We start from the raw sequence: 22,652 nt of genomic DNA on the forward strand, positions 1-22,652 counted from the left end.
TGAAAGCATTCAGGAGTACGGGTCATGTTAGTGTTAACAATGAAAGCCTGCTGTAAGTCTTCATATCTTTATCTTTGATACTCGTTGGCAGGGCATTAAAGGAGAACTTCACCTTACTGACAGATTTATATGCATCTCTGTCATTATTGATTGATTGATTGATTGATTTACACTCGTTCTTTCCAGACCGGCAGGCTGCTGTCATTGGGTTTATTTATCTTCAAATGGGGATTTTGAAGCACTTTTTACATATAAATAATACACAATTTGCCTCATGTGTTCATTTAAACACACGCACACTGGTTTTGGTGGGGACTCTCCATAGGTATAATCTGTTTTATACGGTGAAAATGCGAACATGAATACTGTTATTGTGTTTTTAACCAGTTTTGAATTACGAGGACATAAGGCATGTCCTCATAAACCATCTCAATGTTGTAATACCTATTATATACACACTTCTGTCCTTGTAAACCACCAAAACCAGTATACACACACACACACACTAAATCATTCATAAACACTCTAACACACTCACAAACACATAAAAGCAAACACACACACATACTAACAAACACACACACACACTCACACTGAATCACTCAAACACTTACACACTCACAAACACGTAGAAACACACACACACACACACACACACACACACACACACACACACACACACACACATTGAATCACTCATAACACACTCACAAACACAAAAAACACCTAAACACTCTCAAACAAACACACACACACACACACACACACACTCAGACACAAACACACTCAGAAACAAACACACACTCTAACACTCAAACTCACACACAAACACACACACAAACAATCACACACAAAAACACTCACATATTCAAACACATTATCAAACAAACACACACACACAAACACACACACACTCTAACACTCAAACTAACACACTCCAATCAAACTCAAACAAACACACAAACACACACACACTAAAACAATCACACACACTCACAAACACTCACCTATTCAAACACATTCTCAAACAAACACACACACACTAAAACAATCTCACACACTCACATATTCATACACATTCTCAAACAAACACACACACACACACACACACACACACACACACACAAACACACAAACACAAGCACTCAAACTCACACACTTCAATCAACCAAACAAACACACACACACACTAATACAATAACACACACTCACAAATTCAAACACATTCTCAAACAAACACACACACGCATGCATACTCCAACACTCATAAACACACACTGTCACACTCTCTAACACACACAGTTGTTCAGACAGAGTGCATGGGCGTCCCGCAGTATTTGTGCCACAGATCGATGGCTTTGGTGACGATGGCGTCCGTGTTTTCCTGCGGCATCTGTGGACAGACGGAAATCTTTATGTCTGCGCTCACAAACAGCAGATTGTGTGTTTGTGTATGTGTATGTGTGTGTGTGTGTGTGTGTGTGTGTGCGTAGGATCAAAAAGTTAGTCTGATTTCTATTCATTTAATTTTTCACACATAACTAGTGATGTTTTAGTATAATAAAATAATCATGTGATCTGTGTGTTCATATAGTGCATTTATCATGTATGGCCATACACCCTTCACAATCACGAGGGTTGATTCACAATCACACGACCACCAGTGTGCAGCTCCACTTGGATGATGCAACAGCAGGCACAGGACTACAGCACCAGTGCTTCACCACACACCAGCTGCAGGGGCAGTGGAGAGACAGTGATTGAGCCAATGGGAATGATTGAGAGGATGATGGGTAAGAGCTGATTGAGGGACTTTGGCCAGGACACCGGGGTTACACCCCTACTCTTTACCAGAAGTGCCATGGGATTATTAATGAGCACAGAGAGTCAGGACCTCTTGCTGATAGTATGGTGTCCCCTTCACTTTACTGGGGTGTTATGTCTCACACAGACCACAGGTTGAGCGCCCTCTGCTGGCCTCTCTAACACCTCTGGCAATAGCAACCTTGTTTTCCCATGTAGTCTCCCATCCAGTTACTGACCAGGCTCAGCCCTGCTCAGCTTCAGTGAGTAACCGCTCCTGGCCTGCAGGGCAATATGGCTGTGGCTAAAAATTATTATTATTATTATAAATTAAAATATCAGATTCTTGTTCCACAATAATAATAAAAACCCTACATAAAAGTAATGAATCGATGAAATTAATGAAATACTTTGTGATGGACTTAAGCCGAAGTGTTGTTCAACTGAATAACTTATATTTACTTTAACTTAAAGCTTTTATAGATGCCAATTTAATTGATTTGTTTTACCTTTTATTTCTCATCATAGTTTAACTTGTCGTTGCCAAGCTGTAACCTCCCGCTCTCCCTTAGAAGCCAATACGGATTAACTGAAACTGCAGTTCATCGAAATTTACAGCCTTAAAAAAGATACTACTTTGATACAAAGAACGATTTTGGTTCATATAGCTAATATTACTCTTCATGACTCCTGTGAGGGGGGGTGATTTTTTTTATAACTCGTCTGTTTCCTTTATATTAGGTTATATTAAGTTTGCATAATTAAAGGCGTGGCCACTTGATTGACAGCTAGGTCTCACTGGTCGCCGTCACTTCACCTCAGCTGATTCTGGCTGATTAGCTGAACTCTGCATTTTCATTTGTGTTGTTTCATGTGGCTTTACAGTCAGTTGCCTTTTGCAGGCATCTTTAGCTCCGCCTCTTTGCCCTTGTTTGGTATTCCCCGGATGTGTGATGATGCAAGAACAAAATGGTGACGGTTGGCCACGCCTACTGGTATCTTCTTTTGCGTTCTTCATAAACCTATGAGTGACGTCACGGATACTACATTCATGTCTTTTACAGTCTATGGTTGTTGTGTGATTTTGAAATGTTTTTCTTATTTTTATATATAAAAAAAACACAAGGAGAGCACCAACTCTACTTATGTTTTTTAAATAAATAAATCCCCCAATATATATATATATATATATATATATATATATATATATATATATATATATATATATATATATATATACACACTCACAACAGTTCTGTCTGGTTCTTGAATCTGATTGGCTGATAGGCGTGCAATATTTTGCCAGTAACATCACACAAAGTCCTCCGCCCACATACAGCCAGCAACACGCAGAGAGACGCTACAGTTTGACAAATATTACAGCTGTTAGACAACATAATGCACTTTTGAGGCTTTTTTAGTGGAGAATGCAGTTGTTTAGATTGCAACTATGCAGTTTATTTGTAGGAATAGTGCCTATTTTAAAATATTTTTCATTTCTAAGAGAGATCGCCGATGGCCATTAGCTGGCCATAGTGTAGTAGACCAAAGACAGTCGACGTTTTCAATCCACAAGATGGCGACAGAACTGCATAATAAGCTTTTACGCCTGCTTTTCACTGCACACGACAAACAACAAGCGTCAGACCGGAAGTCATTCATTTTCAATGGAGAGCAGTCCGGGAGCTGCGTTGAGTTCCGATCATCTCCGTAGGTGGAAATTTGGATCCGAATTGAGCTGTGGATCCGTTGAAATATTTGAACTCTTGCGACTAAACCGTATGCGACCTGCCGACCGGATATGATGTATTCCAGTGTTTTCCAAGCAGATCCGTGCGCGCGAGATGAAAAATAGAAGTTTATTTGGTTATTTTTTTGAATTATAAAAAGTCTGTATTAAAAAAAAAAAAACTTCTATTCATAAATGTAAGTAAAAAAGTAATAAAAATATTTATTTTTAATGTTGCCTCCACATTCCCTCCAATATTTTAGCGGCCTATGAGTTTCTAGTATTTATTCATTCATGTAAACGCACAGAGAATAAAGGCTATTGCTTTTGCACTCCCTTTTTCGGACACCGTGAAATCAGCTTCTCACCCATCGTGCACGACAACACTGAAAATACTGTGCAGCTGCCAGAAGGGGGCGTATTCCGACAGTCGTGTCCAAATGTCGTGTGCAGTGGAAAGGCGGCTTTACACTTAGAAGATTTTAACAGTCTGATTTCTAACTACAGCAGATCAAATCATTATTAAACTGGTAAGCATACCTGCCAACACTCACGTTTTTCATATGAGTATCCCGTATTTCAGACCAATCTCCTGCAACCATGCCGTTTTTTATTCTTTCTGGGAAAGTCCTGTAATTCCACCCATATATATGAAATTTCCTGTTTGGTACAGTCTGCAAACACCACCGGGTTGTCAACTTTGGTACAGTACCCGATAACAGCGGCCGCCCAAAACCTGCTGCATCCTATCCCAGTTCTCAACACTGTAATTCAGCGACCTCACCTTCGAACACTCCCTCCCCCCGGTCTCTCAGATTTTCAGAGGCATGTTGGCAGGTATGCTGGTAAGTGATATTCTAAGTCGATCTCTCTCTTTTGTATGTTGTAGTGCTGTATTTATACTGATATGCTCGCATATCAGGAATGTGTGTTGGCAAAAAAGAAAGCAGCAGTGTCCACATGTGTTTAGCGTTTTTCCTTATCGCAAACACAACAGCAGTCTTGCAACAGAGAAATACTGTGGACTGTAATAATGTCGGGAGATATCTCTGTAGACTAATGGCATTTCATGCTGTTCAGCCTTATAATCTTAAAGTATAAGCAAAATCAGCTGTTTTGTCATCACTTTAGACATTACGCTAGAGAGTCATTCAAACACTGGCTCTAAAGTGACGTGTATATATATATATATATATATATATATATATATATATATATATATATATATATATATATATATATATATATATATATATATATATGTATGTATATTTATTTATTTTTTGTAAAAAAAACGTACACGATGACACGACAAAAAATATGTACATCTTGAGGAAAGAGTAACATGGTTTCAGATTAATTAGCAGTGTTAATTACGCTATATTAAACCTCAAACATTTATTTAAAGGTCCTGTGAAGTGCTTTGAAATGTGCATTTTTAATTTGATGTTTGACGTAATCTCAACTGAGACATGAAGAGAGGGCGGGGCATAAAGTAGCTCCTCCCCTTTCCAAAAAATTAACCAATATGGTTGAGTTTTTCTCACAGCTCTGTCAGTGAGAGTGGTTGAGCTCAAGCGCATCAAATAAACAGCCAATGAGAAGAAGGGGGAGGGGCATGTCAGACACTAGAGAGCATTTGATTGGTCCGAAGATTTGATGAGATACTGGATTATGAGGTGACGTGAAAAAAAAAAACTGTTGATCCATTTAGGCGAAATTGACAAACTACAAGCTTTACATGTTTAAATCAGTTTTATATCTTCTAAACGCAAATTTGTCATTGTTTTGGAGCACACTAGATTATACATATCCTTAAGACTAACAGACTGAAAATAACATCTAAAAAACTAAATCTATGTGAATTTGATGGGACCTGTAAACCTAAGCACTTCTGCTGATGATAAATCAGTGTATGGATCTTACGGGTTGTTTGTGCACTCACGTTAGACAGGAAGTGGTAAATTGCGTCCGGCTGGTTCATTCCCATTATCACGATCTTATGGCTGAGCAGAATCTCCACAGCTACAAACACCAGGATCTTACAGGAGCCGCTGATGACTTTATCCCACACCCTGTGGCCAATCAGAGAGCAGCACAGTCAAACAACCAGCCGATCACAGAGCAGCGTAGTCAAACAACCAGCCAACCACAGAGCAGCACAGTCAAACAACCAGCCAATCACAGAGCAGCACAGTAAAACAATAAGCCAATCACAGAGCAGCACAGTAAAACAACTGCAATATTAGTATGTTGACTAGTTAGTGAGTTGGCTAGTCAGAGAGTTAGTTAGTAAAGTCACTTATTAGAGTAAGTTAGTGAGTTGGCTACTTAGAGTAGTGAGTTGGCTAGCTAGTAAGTTGACTAGTTAGGGAGGTAGTAAGGTGACTAATTAGTAAGTAAGTGAACTGGCTAGTTAGTGTAGTGAGCTGGCTAGTCAGGGAGTTAGTTAGTAAAGTCACTTATTAGAGTAAGTTTGTGAGTTGGCTAGCTAGTAAGTTGGCAAGTTAGGGAGTTAGTAAGGTGACTAATTAGTAAGTTAGTGAGTTGGCTAGTTAGTATAGCGAGTTAGTAAGTTGACTAGTTAGTGAGTTGGCTAGCTAGTGAGTTGGTCAGTTGGCTAGTTAGTGAGTTACTGATTTAGTTAGTGAGTTAGTGAGTGTACAGAGTTAGTAAGTTGATTAGTTAGTGAGTTTTCTAGTTAGTGTAGTGAATTGGCTAGCTAGTGAGTTAGTTGGCTAGTTAGTGTAGTGAGTTGGCTAGTTAGTGAGTTACTGATTTAGTGAGGTAATAAGATGGCTAAATGGTAAGTTGGCTAGTTAAGTGGGTTATTGTAGTGAGTAAATGATTTAGTAAGTTAGTAAGTTGACTAGTTAGTGTGGTGAGTTGGCAAACTAGTAAGTTGGCTAGTTAGGGAGTTATTGAGTTAGTAAAGTGACTAATTAGTAGGTTAGTGAGTTGGCTAGTTAGTATAGCGTTAGTAAGTTGACTAGTTAGTGAGTTGGCTAGCTAGTGAGTTGGTCAGTTGGCTAGTTAGTGAGTTACTGATTTAGTTAGTGAGTTAATAAGATGGCTAGTTAGTGATTGTAGTGATTGTTAGTGGTGTACTGAGTTTGTTGGTTAGTTAGTTGGCTAATTAGGGAGTCAGTGAGTTTGCAAGGGGACTAATCAGTAAATTAGTGAGTTGGGTAGTTAGTTTAGTGAGTTGGCTGGCTAGTGAGTTAGTCAGTTGGCTAGTTAATATAGGGAGTTGGCTAGTTAGTAAGTTGATTAGTTAGTGAGTTGGCTAGTGAGTTGGTTATTTAGTTAGTAAGTTGACTAGTTAATGAGTTAGAGAGCTGGCTAGTTAGTGTAGTGCAGGGGTCACCAACATGGTGCCCACGGGCACCAGGTAGCCCGTGAGGATCACATGTGTTGCCCGCAGGCCTGTTCTAAAAATAGCTCACTATAGCGCCACTTACCAGTAAGCTTCATCTAATATAGAAGTAATCATTTAAAAATGTAAATATTTGCAGAGATATATAAAAATAAAGTGTTGCACATTGATACATTAAATACAGGGTATTTTATAACCTGTTAAATCATCATTGATAACTTTTATGAGAATCATTAACATGATCAGTGTCTTCACATGGATGAATATCATTAATTATTTCCAAAAACATAAAGCATAATTAAAAGTAAATTGAGCAAATTTGTTATTTGAGAAGTGTTTATCAAACTGGTAGCCCTCCACATTAATCGATACTAAAGAAGTAGCTCTCAGTTTCATAAAGGTTGGTGACCCCTGGTGTAGTGAGTTGGTTGGTTAGTGAGTTAGTTATCTAGTTAGTAAGTTGACTAGTTTGTGAGAGGACTAGTTAGTAAGTTGGCTAGTGAGTTAGTACGCTAACTAGTTATCGAGTTAGTGAGTTGGTTAGTGAGTAGTAGGTTGACTAGTGAGTTGGCTAGTTAGTGAGTAGGTTAGTTGTCCATTTAGTGAGTTGGCTTGTGCTTGTTTAGTTAGCGAGCATGTTGTAAACTCTGTAGGCTGGACTCTGGTAAACAGCCGGCGAAGCTATTTGAAGTTGACTTTTTACTGAGTGGCTAGTGAGTTGACTAGTTACCAAGTTAGTTATGTAGTTAGTGAGTTAGTAAGTTGACTAGTTAATGAGTTAGTGAGTTGGCTAGTTAGTGTAGTGAGTTGGTTAGTTAGTCAGTTAATGATTATTGTTAGTAAGTTGAGTAGTTAGTAGGTTGATTAGTTAGAGAGTTGGCTAGTGAGTAGGTTAGACAGTTAGTTAAGTAAGTTGACTACTGATTTAGATAATGAGTTAGTAAGTTGACTAGTTAATTAGTTAGTGAGCTGGCTAGTTAGTGTAGTGAGTTGGTTGGTTAACAAGTTTGTGATTCAGTTAGTGAGTTAGTAAGTTGACTAGTAAGCTGACTAGTTATTGAGTTGGCTAGTATGTTGGTTTGTGAGTTAGTTAGTAAGTTGACTAGTTATCGAGTAAGTGAACTGGCTAGTTAGTGTAGTGAGTTGGTTGGTTAGTGAGCTAGTGATTTAGTTAGTGTGGTAGTAAGCTGACTAGTTAGTAAGTTGGCTAGTGACTTGTATGGTAAGTTGACTAGTTATTGAGTTATTAAGTTAGTGAGTCGGTTAGTAAGTTAGTAGATTGACTAGTAAGTTAGTGCGCTAGTTAGTGAGCAGGTTAGTTGTCTATTTAGTGAGTTGTATAGTTAGTGAGCAGGTTGTGACCTTTGTAGGCTGGACTCTGGTAAGCAGCCGGCGAAGCAGCGTCTGAACCACAGTGAGTACGGTAGTAAAGCCAGAGCTCCAGACGCCTTCAGGTGAGACAGCAGACACACATCCTCCTGAGACAGGAAGTGCTCCAGACTCTTCGGCTGAAAGATATTCACAAACAACAATCAACCAGTTTTGGGGGACATTTAATGTGATTTTTGTTGAATTCTGTATCTGTAAAAAAGTAATACAACCTGTTCTGCATGGTACTGGATGAGTTTACATGAATAAGTAACTATTTAACTATTTATTCTTAATTTTATTATCACAAAAAGCATTTGGTAATAAATATCACAAATCATTAATAAACAAACAAACACAATGAGAGAATGTACAGGTGAGCATGTACCAGGTGAGGGATGGAGTCTCCAAACTTGTGCTTGAACTGGTTGATGAAGCATCTGACGAGCCAGAAACAGTCCACCGGGTCATCCACGATCTCCTCCATCGCTCGAGCGATCGCCAGGAAGTTTTCATCCTCCGCATCCTGGAGAATTAAAAGCATCAAACACACTGAGACTGGGGGAAGCATCTCGTTACCCACACCCCCTAAAGCACAAATCAAGCAGATGTGATATAGCTGAAGTGCTCACGGGCGGCCGCAGCTCGGTCCTGCGGGGCAGCGTGTGGTTCTCCAGCTGGAACATGCGCAGGTAGATCTCTGTCTGCGGTGTGGAGGCGTGGATGAAGCGCATGACGGTCAGAGCGCAGCTCACGTCCTCAAACTGATCCACACGATACTGACGCACCAGAGCATGAGAGTCACTGTGAGGAGGCAGAATCCCTGAGAACACACAAACACACACTTATATACCGGCCAATATTGCAATGCCTGCAAGTCATACCCATGTCATATACACATTTCGGTCCTTGTAAACCACCAACACTAGAACACTCACAAACACAATAAAATCTCTTAAAAAAACACACTAACACACTTACAAAAACAAACACACACTCTTATAGTTGCAGATGTGAAATGTTGTTGTGCTGATTGTAAAAGGCCGACTTATTTACGGTGGCAATGCTGACCTGCTAGCCTATTATTTTTTCCACTTAAAAATGTTATAAAAGTTTCTTTTTTGTTATAAATAGATTTTGTTAACACATATTTTTCTCATTAAGACGAGATAATTCTCATATAAGGGCCGGTTATAGGCTATACATTTATTTTTGGTTAGAATGTTTTAAATGAAACAACCTTTGTTTTGACATCACATGCAAGCATTAGGTTGCTTTACTGCACACTTTACTGGAAAGAAAGTTTTAATATTGTTAAAACCCTAATACTTCCACTTCCTGAAGTTATACCGCGAATCAATTCAAGTGAGGGAGGCATTAATACAGCTGTTCAATTTGCACAGTTTAATAAGTTATAGTCTCTTAAAATAAAAATGACCTATTAATATTATCTGAAAGGAGGCAATGCTGCACAAACACCCTGATGACCATCCCGTGTCTTTTAAAAACAGACTACATCAAGTCCGTACGTCATCACCCTGCTACAGTGGGTCTATCCATAATTTCATACAGCCATGTGCAAATATAGCAGCAGATTTTAATACAAACATTGAAATTATTTAAAAAATAGCCTATCGCTAAATATATACAGTTGAAGTCAGGATTATTCGCCCCCCTTTGAATTTTTTTTCCTTTTCTTTTTTTAATATTTCCCAAATGAGATTTGACAGAGCACGGAAATGTTCACAGTATGTCTGATAATATTTGTTCTTCTGGAGAAAGTCTTATTTGTTTTATTTGGGCTAGAATAAAAGCAGTTTTTAATTTTTTAAACACCATTTTAAGGTCAATATTATTAGCCCCTTTAAGCATTTTTTTCTTTGATAGGTTACAGAACAAACCATCATTACACAATAACTTGCCCAATTACCCTAACCTGCCTAGTTAACCTAGTTAAGCCTTTAAATGTCACTTTAAGCTGTATAGAAGTGTCTTGAAGAATATCTAGTCTAATATTATTTACTGTCATCATGACAAAGAGAAAATAAATCAGTTATTAGAGATGAGTTATTAAAACTATTATGAAATGTGTTGAAGAAATCTGCTCTCCGTTAAACAGAAATTGGGTGAATAAAATAAACAAGGGGGGCTAATATATCTGACTTCAACTGTATATAAGTGAAATGCAGATTTCTGAAAGCAATAATACCCTACTCAAATATGCTGATGACATGGCCGTGGTTGGACTTATGGTCAAACATGTTGCGAGTTGACATGGTGCGAGGAGAGTGCTTTGTCAATGAATGCTTTGAAAACGAATGAACTAATTATTAATAGGGAAGGGCAGCCTATACATCATCATCCAGTTACTATTGAGGGTCAACATGTGGAGATTGTAAACAGTTTTAAGTACTTGGGGATCATTTTAAATAGTTTAAATGTTGGTAAACATGCAGACTATATTTATAACAGGGGTGTCCAAACTCTGTCCTGGAGGGCCGGTGTCCTGGAGAGTTTAGCTCTCACCCTAATCAAACACACCTGAACAAGCTATTCAAGCTCTAACTAGATATACTAGAAACTTTCTGGCAGGTGTGTTGAAGAAAGTTGGAGCTAAACTCAGCAGGACACCGGCCCTCCAGAACTGAGTTTGGACACCCCTGATCTATAAGAAGGCAACACAGAGACTCTTTCTCTTAAAGAAATTAAATCGTTTTAGTGTTAGTAAAGGTATTGTAAGAATTGAAATATTACAAATATTTTGATATCATTGACAATTCAAAACATGAGCTAAAAACAGACTGTTGACTCCACAAACCAGCAGGTGGGAATGCGGGAAAAACCAGTTCCTGCTGCATTTGCATCTGAGTCTGCTGAAACTCGGCTTCATCCACCCCATCTCACACATATGGTCATTTCAATGTTTGAATGTTCTAGATTAACCAAAGTGACTTTATCTATCATGTTTGATATCATTTGAAATGTGTCAGTGTGACTGGTACAATGGTCTCATTCTCTCAGAAATAGACATAATCAAAACAATAAATATATAACTTCAGGCATCTTTTGAACCACTGTGAAGGGTGTGACTTTTCCACAGGCAGCACTAAATGCAAATACCTTATGTTATGCACACACCCCCTTCCTTGAGGGAATTCTTGGATTAATTAAGGTAAGGTTTGAGAAAGACTCAGGGCGATTCTGCCTACCCAGATCAGCCCGTAACATGGAGCCTGCTCCTAGTTATGTAAAATTTGTAGTCAGGTATGCATCTTTCATCTTGGATTTATCTTTGATAATTTGGTGTTTTGTATTGATCATTTATGAATTGACTGATTGAATTGGCATAATACATTTACCTGACTAATAAATTGTAATGTTTGACCATATTTTGCTCACTCTGTAATTATTAGTTCTAGTAGATTATGCTGTATCCTTGTTTCCGCACGTCTTGCGTCAGGTCAGTAGACGGACTAGAATCCAGTTGAGATGGAGCATTGGGCACACTAATTGTGTTTTAGGGATCCGACTGACTCTTGATATTGATTAAAGTGTACTTAGGTGGAAAGGGCGTTATCTTCCGTCTAGGTCAACAAGGTGTTGCACGACTAACCTAGATTGGGTACCCGACCTTTGTTTGAAGGTAATATTATTTTGAATTAAGTTCATATGGGAAACCATGGGCTTGGTGAAAACCAAAGTTACTATAGAGTCCAGTAGTCGGGTACATTTATATTAATGCCCTAACCTCTAATTAGAAATGATATTGTCTTAACTCAAGGGTGTACACCTAAGCGGGACTAACTAAAGTATTTTAGAACGAGCGAGCTGGTAGTGGCCATCTAAAGTATTAGTCAATTACCTCTGTTTAATATTCAAGACTGACCGGAGTGTGACCGTGAGGGACGCCTTCGGCCGAGGCGATTTCTCTGAGCGACATGAGCACCCGAATGAACGGATGTGATAGTTACTAGTGAAGACAAACGGTTCAAACATTTATCTAAATTACATGTTGATATAATCTTCTTAATGTTTTATGATTGGAGTCAGATAAAACAAGGATAAATATATTAATATTCTAAACCACCTCATATTAAAATTGGAGTCAGATATGAGCTAAGTTTAATATAAATCAACATTGTGCACTGGAAAGACCGAACATGCAGTGAACCTTCATCCACCAGTGGATACCGTCATTGGACCAACTGGGTGGACCCTACAGTATTATGAGGAAGATTTCTACCAGTCTGGTTCAAAGTATTATCTCCTCCAATATTTCTTGCTGGTATTAAAATCTTGGAGCCAGAAGCAAGTATAAACTTGCAAAGATTGTTAACACGCCTAGTAAGATCTTAATGGACCCCCAGAAGCAGCTTGTGGAACTGTACATAAACCAGACCAGACGGAAAGCCTCGGAGATAGTTCAGGACTCAACTCATCCTCTTTATTAGGAATTTGAAGAGCTTCCTTTTGGTAGACAGAGTACCCACAGCAAAAACAAATATTTTTGAAGAAATCATTTAAAATTTTATATCGTCTGCTTTTACCGTATTGAATAAGAACCCGTTTACACTGTCAGGTCTTGATGCCCAATTCCGCTTTGTTGCCTGTATCTGACTTGTTTGCCTGTCTGTTTACACGTTGTTTTAATTGTGACCCATATCCAATTCATGCGTTTACACTTGCCATACCATTTATGATGTTGCGCATGCATGAAGGCGGGTTCCAGCATCTGTGCCACACTAGCCACCATGGAAGAAATTGTCTTGTTTTTAGCTCTGTGAAATATGTAAAGTGTAGTATAAGCAGAGAGTGGTTCAATCCAGATTTACCCCCACGCAGTTTATGTAATGGTATGGCCCTGATGTGTGTGTGTGTGGTTGAAGATGCAGCCTTTGCCTGTGTGCGCACTGCTGTTGGAGAGAATATTCTATGTGTAGCCCACAGTGTGTGTGTTAAAGAGCCCATATTATGGGTTTTTAAAAATTCCCCTCCATGTAGTGTGTAACACAGCTCTAAGTGAAGTGAAGTATCCAGCTAAGGCTTAAATCTGTTAGTGTACAGTGTTTAAAACGGTTGATTCATCTATAAAAGAGTTGACTCATAGTGCTTCAAACGAGTCGCCTTAATACCGATTCATTAGGTGTTTCGCCATGACGTACGAACGAAACCAAGTCATTCACGTGCACGCGCAAACCCGGGAGATTTCAAACCTGAGGCCCCGCCCTCTGACGCTGAAACCCAGACACACACACCCCCCCACAAACACACACACAAACATGCCGGTCAATTCAAGTCAAACTGCAGATGGATATTATATTGAGTCTCTACCCAAAGATGAAACATCAGCATTATAAGCAGTTGGAAACTTCTGGAAACTACATGCTACAAAGAATACTTCATCAGCGTTTGTTAAAGGAAGGATCAGTAAAGAGTAACTTACTGATGGACGTCAGGATGGATTTTTCTTCCTCCATTTCTCAAGTGTAAGTACGTGCGATTAAAGTTGTTGCCTAGTTGACTCGAGCTTGCAAATGTATTTAGTTGTGATTTGTTACTTGTACTGTCTCAGGTTAACTCGCTATATTCTCTTATCGCGTGCAAAGTCATGTTAAAAACGTGACGCGTGCTGCTTTGTTTATGGAGCTCCGTGGAGGAGTAGTGTGTGTGCAAGGACGAGGGCAATGTGTGTGTGTGTGTGTGTGTGTGTGTGTGTCTGTGTCTGTGAAAAGAGCAGAGTGAGACAAGCTATGTGATCTCCTCGACAGTTTTTGCTCAATAAAATAGTCAGTCGTCTGAATTTTCAAGTCCATTGTCTGTATTTATATTGACCCACTGGCAGCTAAACTCCACGCCTACACTATCGAGCGTGTATGAACTGTGATTCCTTTTATATTGCTGATTAGCTGTTGGGCATTTAACTCTCTGACTGAAGGCAGTCGACCAATCGCAACAGACTGTCATTGGTCCAATCAGCGCAGATTAGCTTCGCACTAAGGAGGGGTTTGGGAACAATTGAATCACTGGACGATTCATACGGGAGTCGCTGGGATAATTAGGTAAAAATAAATGCAGATTATAAGACCACGAAAGTGTTTTTTGACCTTGCATGCATGTTAGACTGTTGTTGGAGACCCTTACAACCAAGATATGACCCTATTTCATGTATAATATGGGCTCTTTAATAGCGACAAAAAGCAAAAGTTACAACTCGAAGTTGGCCCAACTTTAAAATGATTTTGAGGCGGAGGTGGGAAAGAGCCGTCATCGCAGCTTGCGCTTATGGTTTATACGCTTTATGATGTCCTCCACCACTCAGAGGAATGTGTGGGTACGAGAGAGATCTCAGGTCTGGTGGGAGCAAATTGTGGCGACTGACCACTTTCCTCCTCTGATGTTGTTTACCGCGTCGGCATCTCCACACACGCTCTTCCTTCTGTCATTAAACCATGGAGATGCAGCACATTGTCACAAGTTTAATGATGTGCAGAATGAAATGCTGATCTGATAAATCCGATCTGCCTGTTTACATGAGAGTCGCATTGCCACATATCTGATCTATATCTGATTTATTTCCACATATGAAGGAGGCCTGAAACCCATCTCTGAATATCTGAATGCATGTGCTTTATTCGTGTTTACACACTCATAGAACAGATCCGATCTGTGTCACACATGAGCAAAATATCAGAATTGGGTCACATTTAACTGGCGGTGTAAACGGGGCCTGAATGACCATGAAGTGGTCTGTATGTCCAGGGTTGTGTGTTGGTAATCTGGAAGCTTTGTGTTTGTGTTTGTGATGTTTGCCTGGCCAAAAAGGAATTTCCACATGTGTGGACAATAAAGATTTCAATTCAATTTGGAAACAGATCTGCTCATTAACATTCTCACCCAGCAAGACTTTCCACACGTGGATGCGGTACATGGAGGGCAGAGGAAACCTCTGGCTGAAGGTGCTCAGCTTCTCCACATCTGAAACATCAACCACAACAAGGATGAAACAACAAATCCACTGCTACTAGTATGTTAATAATATCAGAAGCAGTTGCAACATGATGACAGCACATAATATAAGACTAGATATTCTTAAAGACACTAGTATTCAGCTTAAAGTGACATTTAAAGGCTTCACTAGGGTAATTAGCGTAAAGTTAGGGTAATTAGGCAAGTCATTGTATAACAGTGGTTTGTTCTGGAGACAATCCAAAACTAATATTGCGTAAGGGGGCTAATAATATTGAGCTTAAAATGGGTCTAAAACAATTAAAAACTGCTTTTATTCTAGCAGAAATAAAACAAATAAGACTTTCTCCAGAAGAAAAAACATTATAGGAAATACTGGAATTCCTGAATCTGTTCAACATCATTTGGGAAATATTGGAAAATGAATACAAAATTTTACAGGAAGGCAAACAATTTAGTCTTGAGTTCTGATGTGGCTGTAAGTCAGTAGTGGTGCGTCTCACCCAGAGGGTTGTCCTTCAGCAGGATCTCCAGTGATTTCTTCTCCTCCACTCCTCTGAAACCCACTTTCTCATAATACGCCGAGCGGAAGTTTCTCTGAGGATCATCAGCCATGATCACTGACAGGAGACTGAAACACCACAGCACAAGCACAGATTACTACATTACATCAGGATTTACTATATTAAACACAGTTCACCATATTAAAATCACAGTATACCATATTACATCACTGTTTACCATATTAAATCACAGTTTACCATATTACAGCACATTTCACCATATTAAATCACAGTTTACCATATTACATCACTGTTTACCATATTAAAATCATAGTTTACCATATTACATCACAGTTTATCACATTAAGTCACAGTTTATCATATTAAATCACAGTTACCATATTAAATCACTGTTTACCATATTACATTACTGTTTACCATATTACATTACTGTTTACCATATTACATTACTGTTTACCATATTAAATCACAGATTACCATATTAAGTCCCAGTTTACTATATTAAGTCACAGTTTACTATATTAAGTCACAGTTTACCATATTAAGTCACAGTTTACCATAATAAATCACTGTTTACCATATTAAATCACAGATTACCATATAAAGTCACAGTTTACCATATTAAATCAGTTTACCATATTACATCACTGTTTACCATATTACATCACAATTTACCATATCAAATCACCATTTACATAATAAAATCATCCTTTACCATATTAAATCACAGTTTACCATATTATTAAATCCCAATGTACCATATTAAATCATCATTTACCATTAAATCATTATCATTTACCATATAAATCAACATTATTTACCATATCAATCACTGTTTACCATACTAAAACACAATTTACCGTGCTAAATCATCACCGTTTACCATATTAAATCACAATTTACCATATTAAATAAGTTTACCAAACTAAATCATCATCGTTTACCATATTAAATAACCATATATCATGATAAATCACTGCTTACCATATTAAATCACAATTAACCATATTAAATCATCACTGTTTACCACATTAAATCATGTTTACCATATTAAATCACAATTAACCATATTAAATCATCACTGTTTACCACATTAAATCATGTTTACCATATTAAATCACAATTAACCATATTAAATCATCACTGTTTACCACATTAAATCATGTTTACCATATTAAATCACAATTTACCATATTAAATCATCACTGTTTACCACATTAAATCATGTTTACCATATTAAATCACAATTAACCATATTAAATCATCACTGTTTACCACATTAAATCATGTTTACCATATTAAATCACAATTTACCATATTAAATCATCACTGTTTACCACATTAAATCATGTTTACCATATTAAATCACAATTTACCATATTAAATCATCACTGTTTACCACATTAAATCATGTTTACCATATTAAATCACAATTAACCATATTAAATCATCACTGTTTACCACATTAAATCATGTTTACCATATTAAATCACAATTTACCATATTAAATCATCACTGTTTACCACATTAAATCATGTTTACCATATTAAATCACAATTTACCATATTAAATCATCACTGTTTACCACATTAAATCATGTTTACCATATTAAATCACAATTAACCATATTAAATCATCACTGTTTACCACATTAAATCATGTTTACCATATTAAATCACAATTTACCATATTAAATCATCACTGTTTACCACATTAAATCATGTTTACCATATTAAATCACAATTAACCATATTAAATCATCACTGTTTACCACATTAAATCATGTTTACCATATTAAATCACAATTTACCATATTAAATCATCACTGTTTACCACATTAAATCATGTTTACCATACTAAATCACAGTTTATCATATTAAATTACAGTTTGCCATTTTAATCAGTTTACCAAACTAAATCATTTACATTTGGTCATTTAGCAGATGCTTTTATCCAAAGCGACTTACAAATGAGGACAAGGAAGCAATTTACACAACTATAAGAGCAACAATGAATAAGTGCTGTAGGCAAGTTTCAGGTGTGTAAAGTGTAAGATGCAGAACATTAGTAATTTATTATTTTTTTTGTAATACAGTTAGTGGTGGAGCCAGAGAGGCAATTGCAGATTAGGAAGGAAAGTGGAGACTAAATAGTTGAGTTTTTAGTGGTTTCTTGAAGACAGCGAGTGACTCTGCCGTTCTGATGCAGTTATGGAGTTCATTCCACCAACTGGGCAGATTGAATGCGAGAGTTCGGGAAAGGGATTTCTTCCCTCTTTGGGATGGAACCACGAGGCGACGTTCATTCACAGAACGCAAGTTTCTGGAGGACACATACATCTGCAGAAGTGAGAGCAGATAAGGAGCAAAGCCAGAAGTCGCTTTGTAAGCAAACATCAGAGCTTTGAATTTGATGCGAGCAGCAACTGGCAGCCAGTGCAAACGGATGAGCAGCGGAGTGACATGTGCTCTTTTAGGTTCATTAAAGACCACTCGTGCTGCTGCGTTCTGAAGCAGCTGAAGAGATTTGATAGAGTTAGCTGGAAGCCCGGCTAGTAGAGAGTTGCAATAGTCCAGTCTGGAGAGAACAAGAGATAGAACAAGGAGTTGAGCTGCATGTTCAGATAAGAAGGGTCGGATCTTTCTGATGTTATAGAGTGCGAATCTGCAAGATCGAGCAGTTCTAGAGATGTGGTCAGAGAAGTTTAGTTGGTCATCAATTGTTACTCCAAGGCTTTTCACCGTTTTGAATGCAGTAATGGTTGCCCTGTCCATCTGGATTGAAAAGTTATGGTGTAGAATTGGGTTGGCAGAAACTTCAAGCATTTTCGTTTTCGCGAGGTTAAGCTGAAGATGATGATCTGTAAATCTTCACCGTTTACCATATTAAGTCACAAATTACCATATTAAGTAGAGAGAAAAACAGCCTATCAGAGGTTTTCGCTCACTCATAGTGTTTTAAAGACCAAATGTTTGCACCTCGACAGTTTTTAGTCTAAATTAGAATTAATTCGATCTGAAAAATATCTTTTACCTGTTTATTTCAACATCACTAAATAAATGAATGGCTCAAAAACATAATTAATTTAAAAATCTGTTTTCTAATATCGTATTACGAAATATCGTAATCAAAACGCTCAACAACATTGCATATTTTAACAGCATCTCACAACCCTTATTATTTCCCAATAATTCAACAGACAGTTATTCAAAGTATTCTCCTTATACTACAGTTTTTCACACCTATATACACTGCTGAGATGTGGTATTTGAAGAGTTCTTGAACCACACTATAGTAAAGTACTTGAATTAATCTGTTGTGATGATTTTATAGTAACTATGGTAAAACAAAAACTACAGTTTATGTATGTATGTATGCATGTATATATATATATATATATATATATATATATATATATATATATATATATATATATATATATATATATATATATATATATATATATATACATACATACATACATACATACATACATACATATATATATATATAAAATATATATATATATATATATATATATATATATATATATATATATATATATATATATATATATATATATATATACATACATACATTTATATATATATACATGCATCCATAAACTGTAGTTTTTGTTTTACCATAGTTACTATATATTTACATTCATATATATTTACAGTGCATCCGGAAAGTATTGATGTCGCTTCACATTTTCCACATTTGTTCATGTTACAGCCTTATTCCAGACTGGATTAAATTAATTGATTTCCTCAACCTTATACACACAATCCCCCATAATGACAATGTGAACAAAGAGCTTTTGAAATTGTTGCAAATTTATTAAAAAATAAAAAGCTGTAAAATCACATGTGCATCAGTATTCACAGGCTTTGCTTAATACTCTGTTGATGCACGTTTGTCAGTGATTACAGCCTCAAGTCTTTCTGAATATGATGCACAATCTCTGCACACCTGTCTTTGGGAATGTTTGCCCGTTCCTCTTTGCAGTACCTCTTAAGCTCTATCAGGTTGAATGGGAAGCGACAGTTTACAGGCATTTTCAGATCTCTCCAGAAATGTTCAATAGGATTCAGGTCTGGGCTCTGGCTGGGTCACGCAATGTCACACGAGTAGCAGTGCAATATGGCTATGGACCCTAAGGTAGTCAGCTTGTGGCTTCAAGCCAACGCAAGCCTCCTACCAGTGACTAAATACAGCCATATCACACTGCTACTTGTGTGATATTGCTCATATACAGTAAACAAATGACCTACCCAATACTATAGCGCAGTGGTACTCAAACTGTGGTACGTGTACCACTAGTGGTGCGCAAACTTACTTCTAGTGGTACATGGAGGAATCACTGAGTAACGAAAGAAAAAATGAATACAACTTTAATCATTAGATGCGTACGATAACACCAATGTGATCAGCATTGGCTGTTCTCTAAAGCTTACGATCAAAGCGATGTGTTTCAAATGTTTACTTTAGTGCATCGCGTTTTCAGCTGCTAAAAATCAATTCAATTGGGGCAGAACTATAGAAAGAGGTGCGTTGTGCTTGCAGAGCATGCTGGAGCAGTGGTCCCCAACCCATGGGCCACATACCGGCACCAGTCAATAGATCAATTGGTAGCCGGCCGCACAAAAATATGAAAAAATCATGAATTTCCGTTTTATTTATAATCTAAATAAAGTCTGAACGATCTTTTTTTTTTTAAAAATCTTTTGTTTTAAAAAATGAGCGTATATTCTTGTTACATCTCGGTCACTTGAGTGCCAGAATTGAACCCACAGGCTAGTAAAACGAGTAAAAACTGCAGCACGACGCGCTTGCGTATTCCAGGTGTCCCCAGTTGAAAACATCTTAACTTTTCAGAATGCTGCACTGCGAGTCACGTGATGATAACCGACTGATCGGCTTCAAATTTTGTATGGAATACAATTTCGTTGAATGAATATGACACTGCCTGGTTTTCGAATTTTGCAGTGCTGTAGCTGCTTAATTTGGCCAACTTCGCTAAATTATTTTAATACTGGTGATAATGGTGGTACTTGGAAAGACATTTTTTTTTCCTGAGGTGGTACTTGGTGAAAATAGTTTGAGAACCAATGCTATAGGGTATATTATACTACAATACGCCACAGTTTACTGTAGTAAAAACTAAAGTGCACTACAATGTTACAGTTTATCTAATACTCAATAGTAAAGTATGCTAGAGCGTTCATTCCCTGCTGAAAAATTCAGCTTAAACCAGCCTAGGCTGGTTGGCTGGTTTTAGCTGGTCGACCAGCCTGGTTTTAGAGGGGTTTTGGCCATTTCCAGGCTGGTTTCCAGCCATTTCCAGCCTGGTCTTAGCTGGTCAGGCTGGGAGATGACCAGCTAAAACCAGCTTGACCAGCCTAGCCAAAACCAGCTATGCCCAGCTTAAACCAGGCTGGTCAAGCTGGTTTAGCTGGTCATTTTCCAGCCTGACCAGCTAAGACCAGGCTGGAAATGGCTAGAAACCAGCCTAGAAATGGCCAAAACCCCTTTAAAACCAGGCTGGTCGACCAGCTTAAACCAGCCAACCAGCTTAGGCTGGTTTAAGCCGGATTTTTCAGCAGGGTTAACAGAGTTGTAAATAAACACTACAATATAATAAACTTTTATTTATTAAAAGTTTATTTATTAAAAATATTATTTATTATAAATTACTATAGTATTTTTTTATGTGGGCAGAATCTATCAATTCCCCACATACATACATAACTATAATAATTAAACTTTATAATAAAATAATGTTTAAATAAGAACTACAACCCAAACACGAACATTTCACGACAAGCTGGTCACAACAGTCCTCGTTAACTGCAGTAAAATCACGGTACACATCTGTAAGTCGAATCTGCAGTGTTTGTATATGAATACAGTGCTTTAATCGTGTAACATGATAGTTTATATTCGTGTTTATAGCTGAACTCACCGGGCCTCAAGCGGGTTTCCTCAAGCGTCAGTCAAAACAACCTTTCACCAGTCAAACATCACACTGTAGATCACGTCCACATTGTTAGCATCTTTAACTCTCAAACACAACACTATAAACGCGTGTGTGTGTCTGTAAAAGCCGCTGTCTGCAGGACTGTGTGTGTTTTCTGCCCTGTGCACTCGGAAGTGATTCTCGTCCTCATGTTGTTGTAATTCTGCTTGAGTCCAGCAGGAGGCGAGCGCGCGGTAAAATCTAAATGGGATACAGATGCGGATACTCGCGTCAATATAGCATATTTTTGTGACACTGTACAAGAATAATTAATATTTTTTTGCATTACCGTGAGGGTACATTACTTCTAGCAGCAATCACAGCACAGCATGCGACTGGTTGTTAGAAGAGATAACAGTTACAGCCGCAGATCGAAGCGAAAACATAAAGGCACTTTGATGTAGAGTAAACGTTTTCAGATAACGAGAATTGTTTTTATTATTTATTAATTTATCCATTAATTGTATGTTATTAACGTCTACCCTCACAGTAATGTAAAAATATTATGTATTGCTGTACAGTGTTACAAAACGATGCCTGCGTATCAGCAGCTGTATCCCATCTAGACTTCACCGTGGCGAACGAGCCGTACAATCTTAGAAGGGATACAGCTGCGGACACCTTCATCAATTAAGCATCATTTTTTGTGACACTGTACAACAATAATTAATATTTTACATTACGGTGAGGGTTGGGGTAAGAGTAGCTAAAAAATATTATTTATTTGGTCAGTTAACGAATAATATGAATAAGACTCGGTATAATTACTGTTTTATATTACTGTGATGGTTAGGTTAAGGGTTTAGGTGGGCTATATGTTAATAAAATGTAGTTTAATAGGTCATTTAACAAATAATATGAACA

General features: G+C 37.7%; 2 protein-coding genes across 6 annotated transcripts in view; one reads left to right on the top strand and one right to left on the bottom strand.

Annotated features, from left to right (window-relative positions):
• pycr3 (pyrroline-5-carboxylate reductase 3) overlaps positions 1-22,652 on the top strand; it is a 547,472-nt gene that overhangs the window by 298,231 nt on the left and 226,589 nt on the right. The window lies entirely within an intron of this gene.
• On the bottom strand, positions 197-21,924 carry tbc1d7 (TBC1 domain family, member 7). Of its 5 annotated transcripts, NM_200777.1 has the most exon segments (10): positions 197-300; positions 1,132-1,168; positions 1,233-1,393; positions 5,478-5,607; positions 8,271-8,416; positions 8,665-8,802; positions 8,909-9,099; positions 15,171-15,251; positions 15,746-15,873; positions 21,735-21,924. In NM_200777.1, coding segments are annotated over 7 exon segments (885 nt in total). In that variant the 5' UTR covers positions 15,858-15,873; positions 21,735-21,924; the 3' UTR covers positions 197-300; positions 1,132-1,168; positions 1,233-1,306.

This window comes from Danio rerio, chromosome 20 (genome assembly GCF_049306965.1).
Source record: "Danio rerio strain Tuebingen ecotype United States chromosome 20, GRCz12tu, whole genome shotgun sequence".
NCBI lineage: Eukaryota > Metazoa > Chordata > Actinopteri > Cypriniformes > Danionidae > Danio > Danio rerio.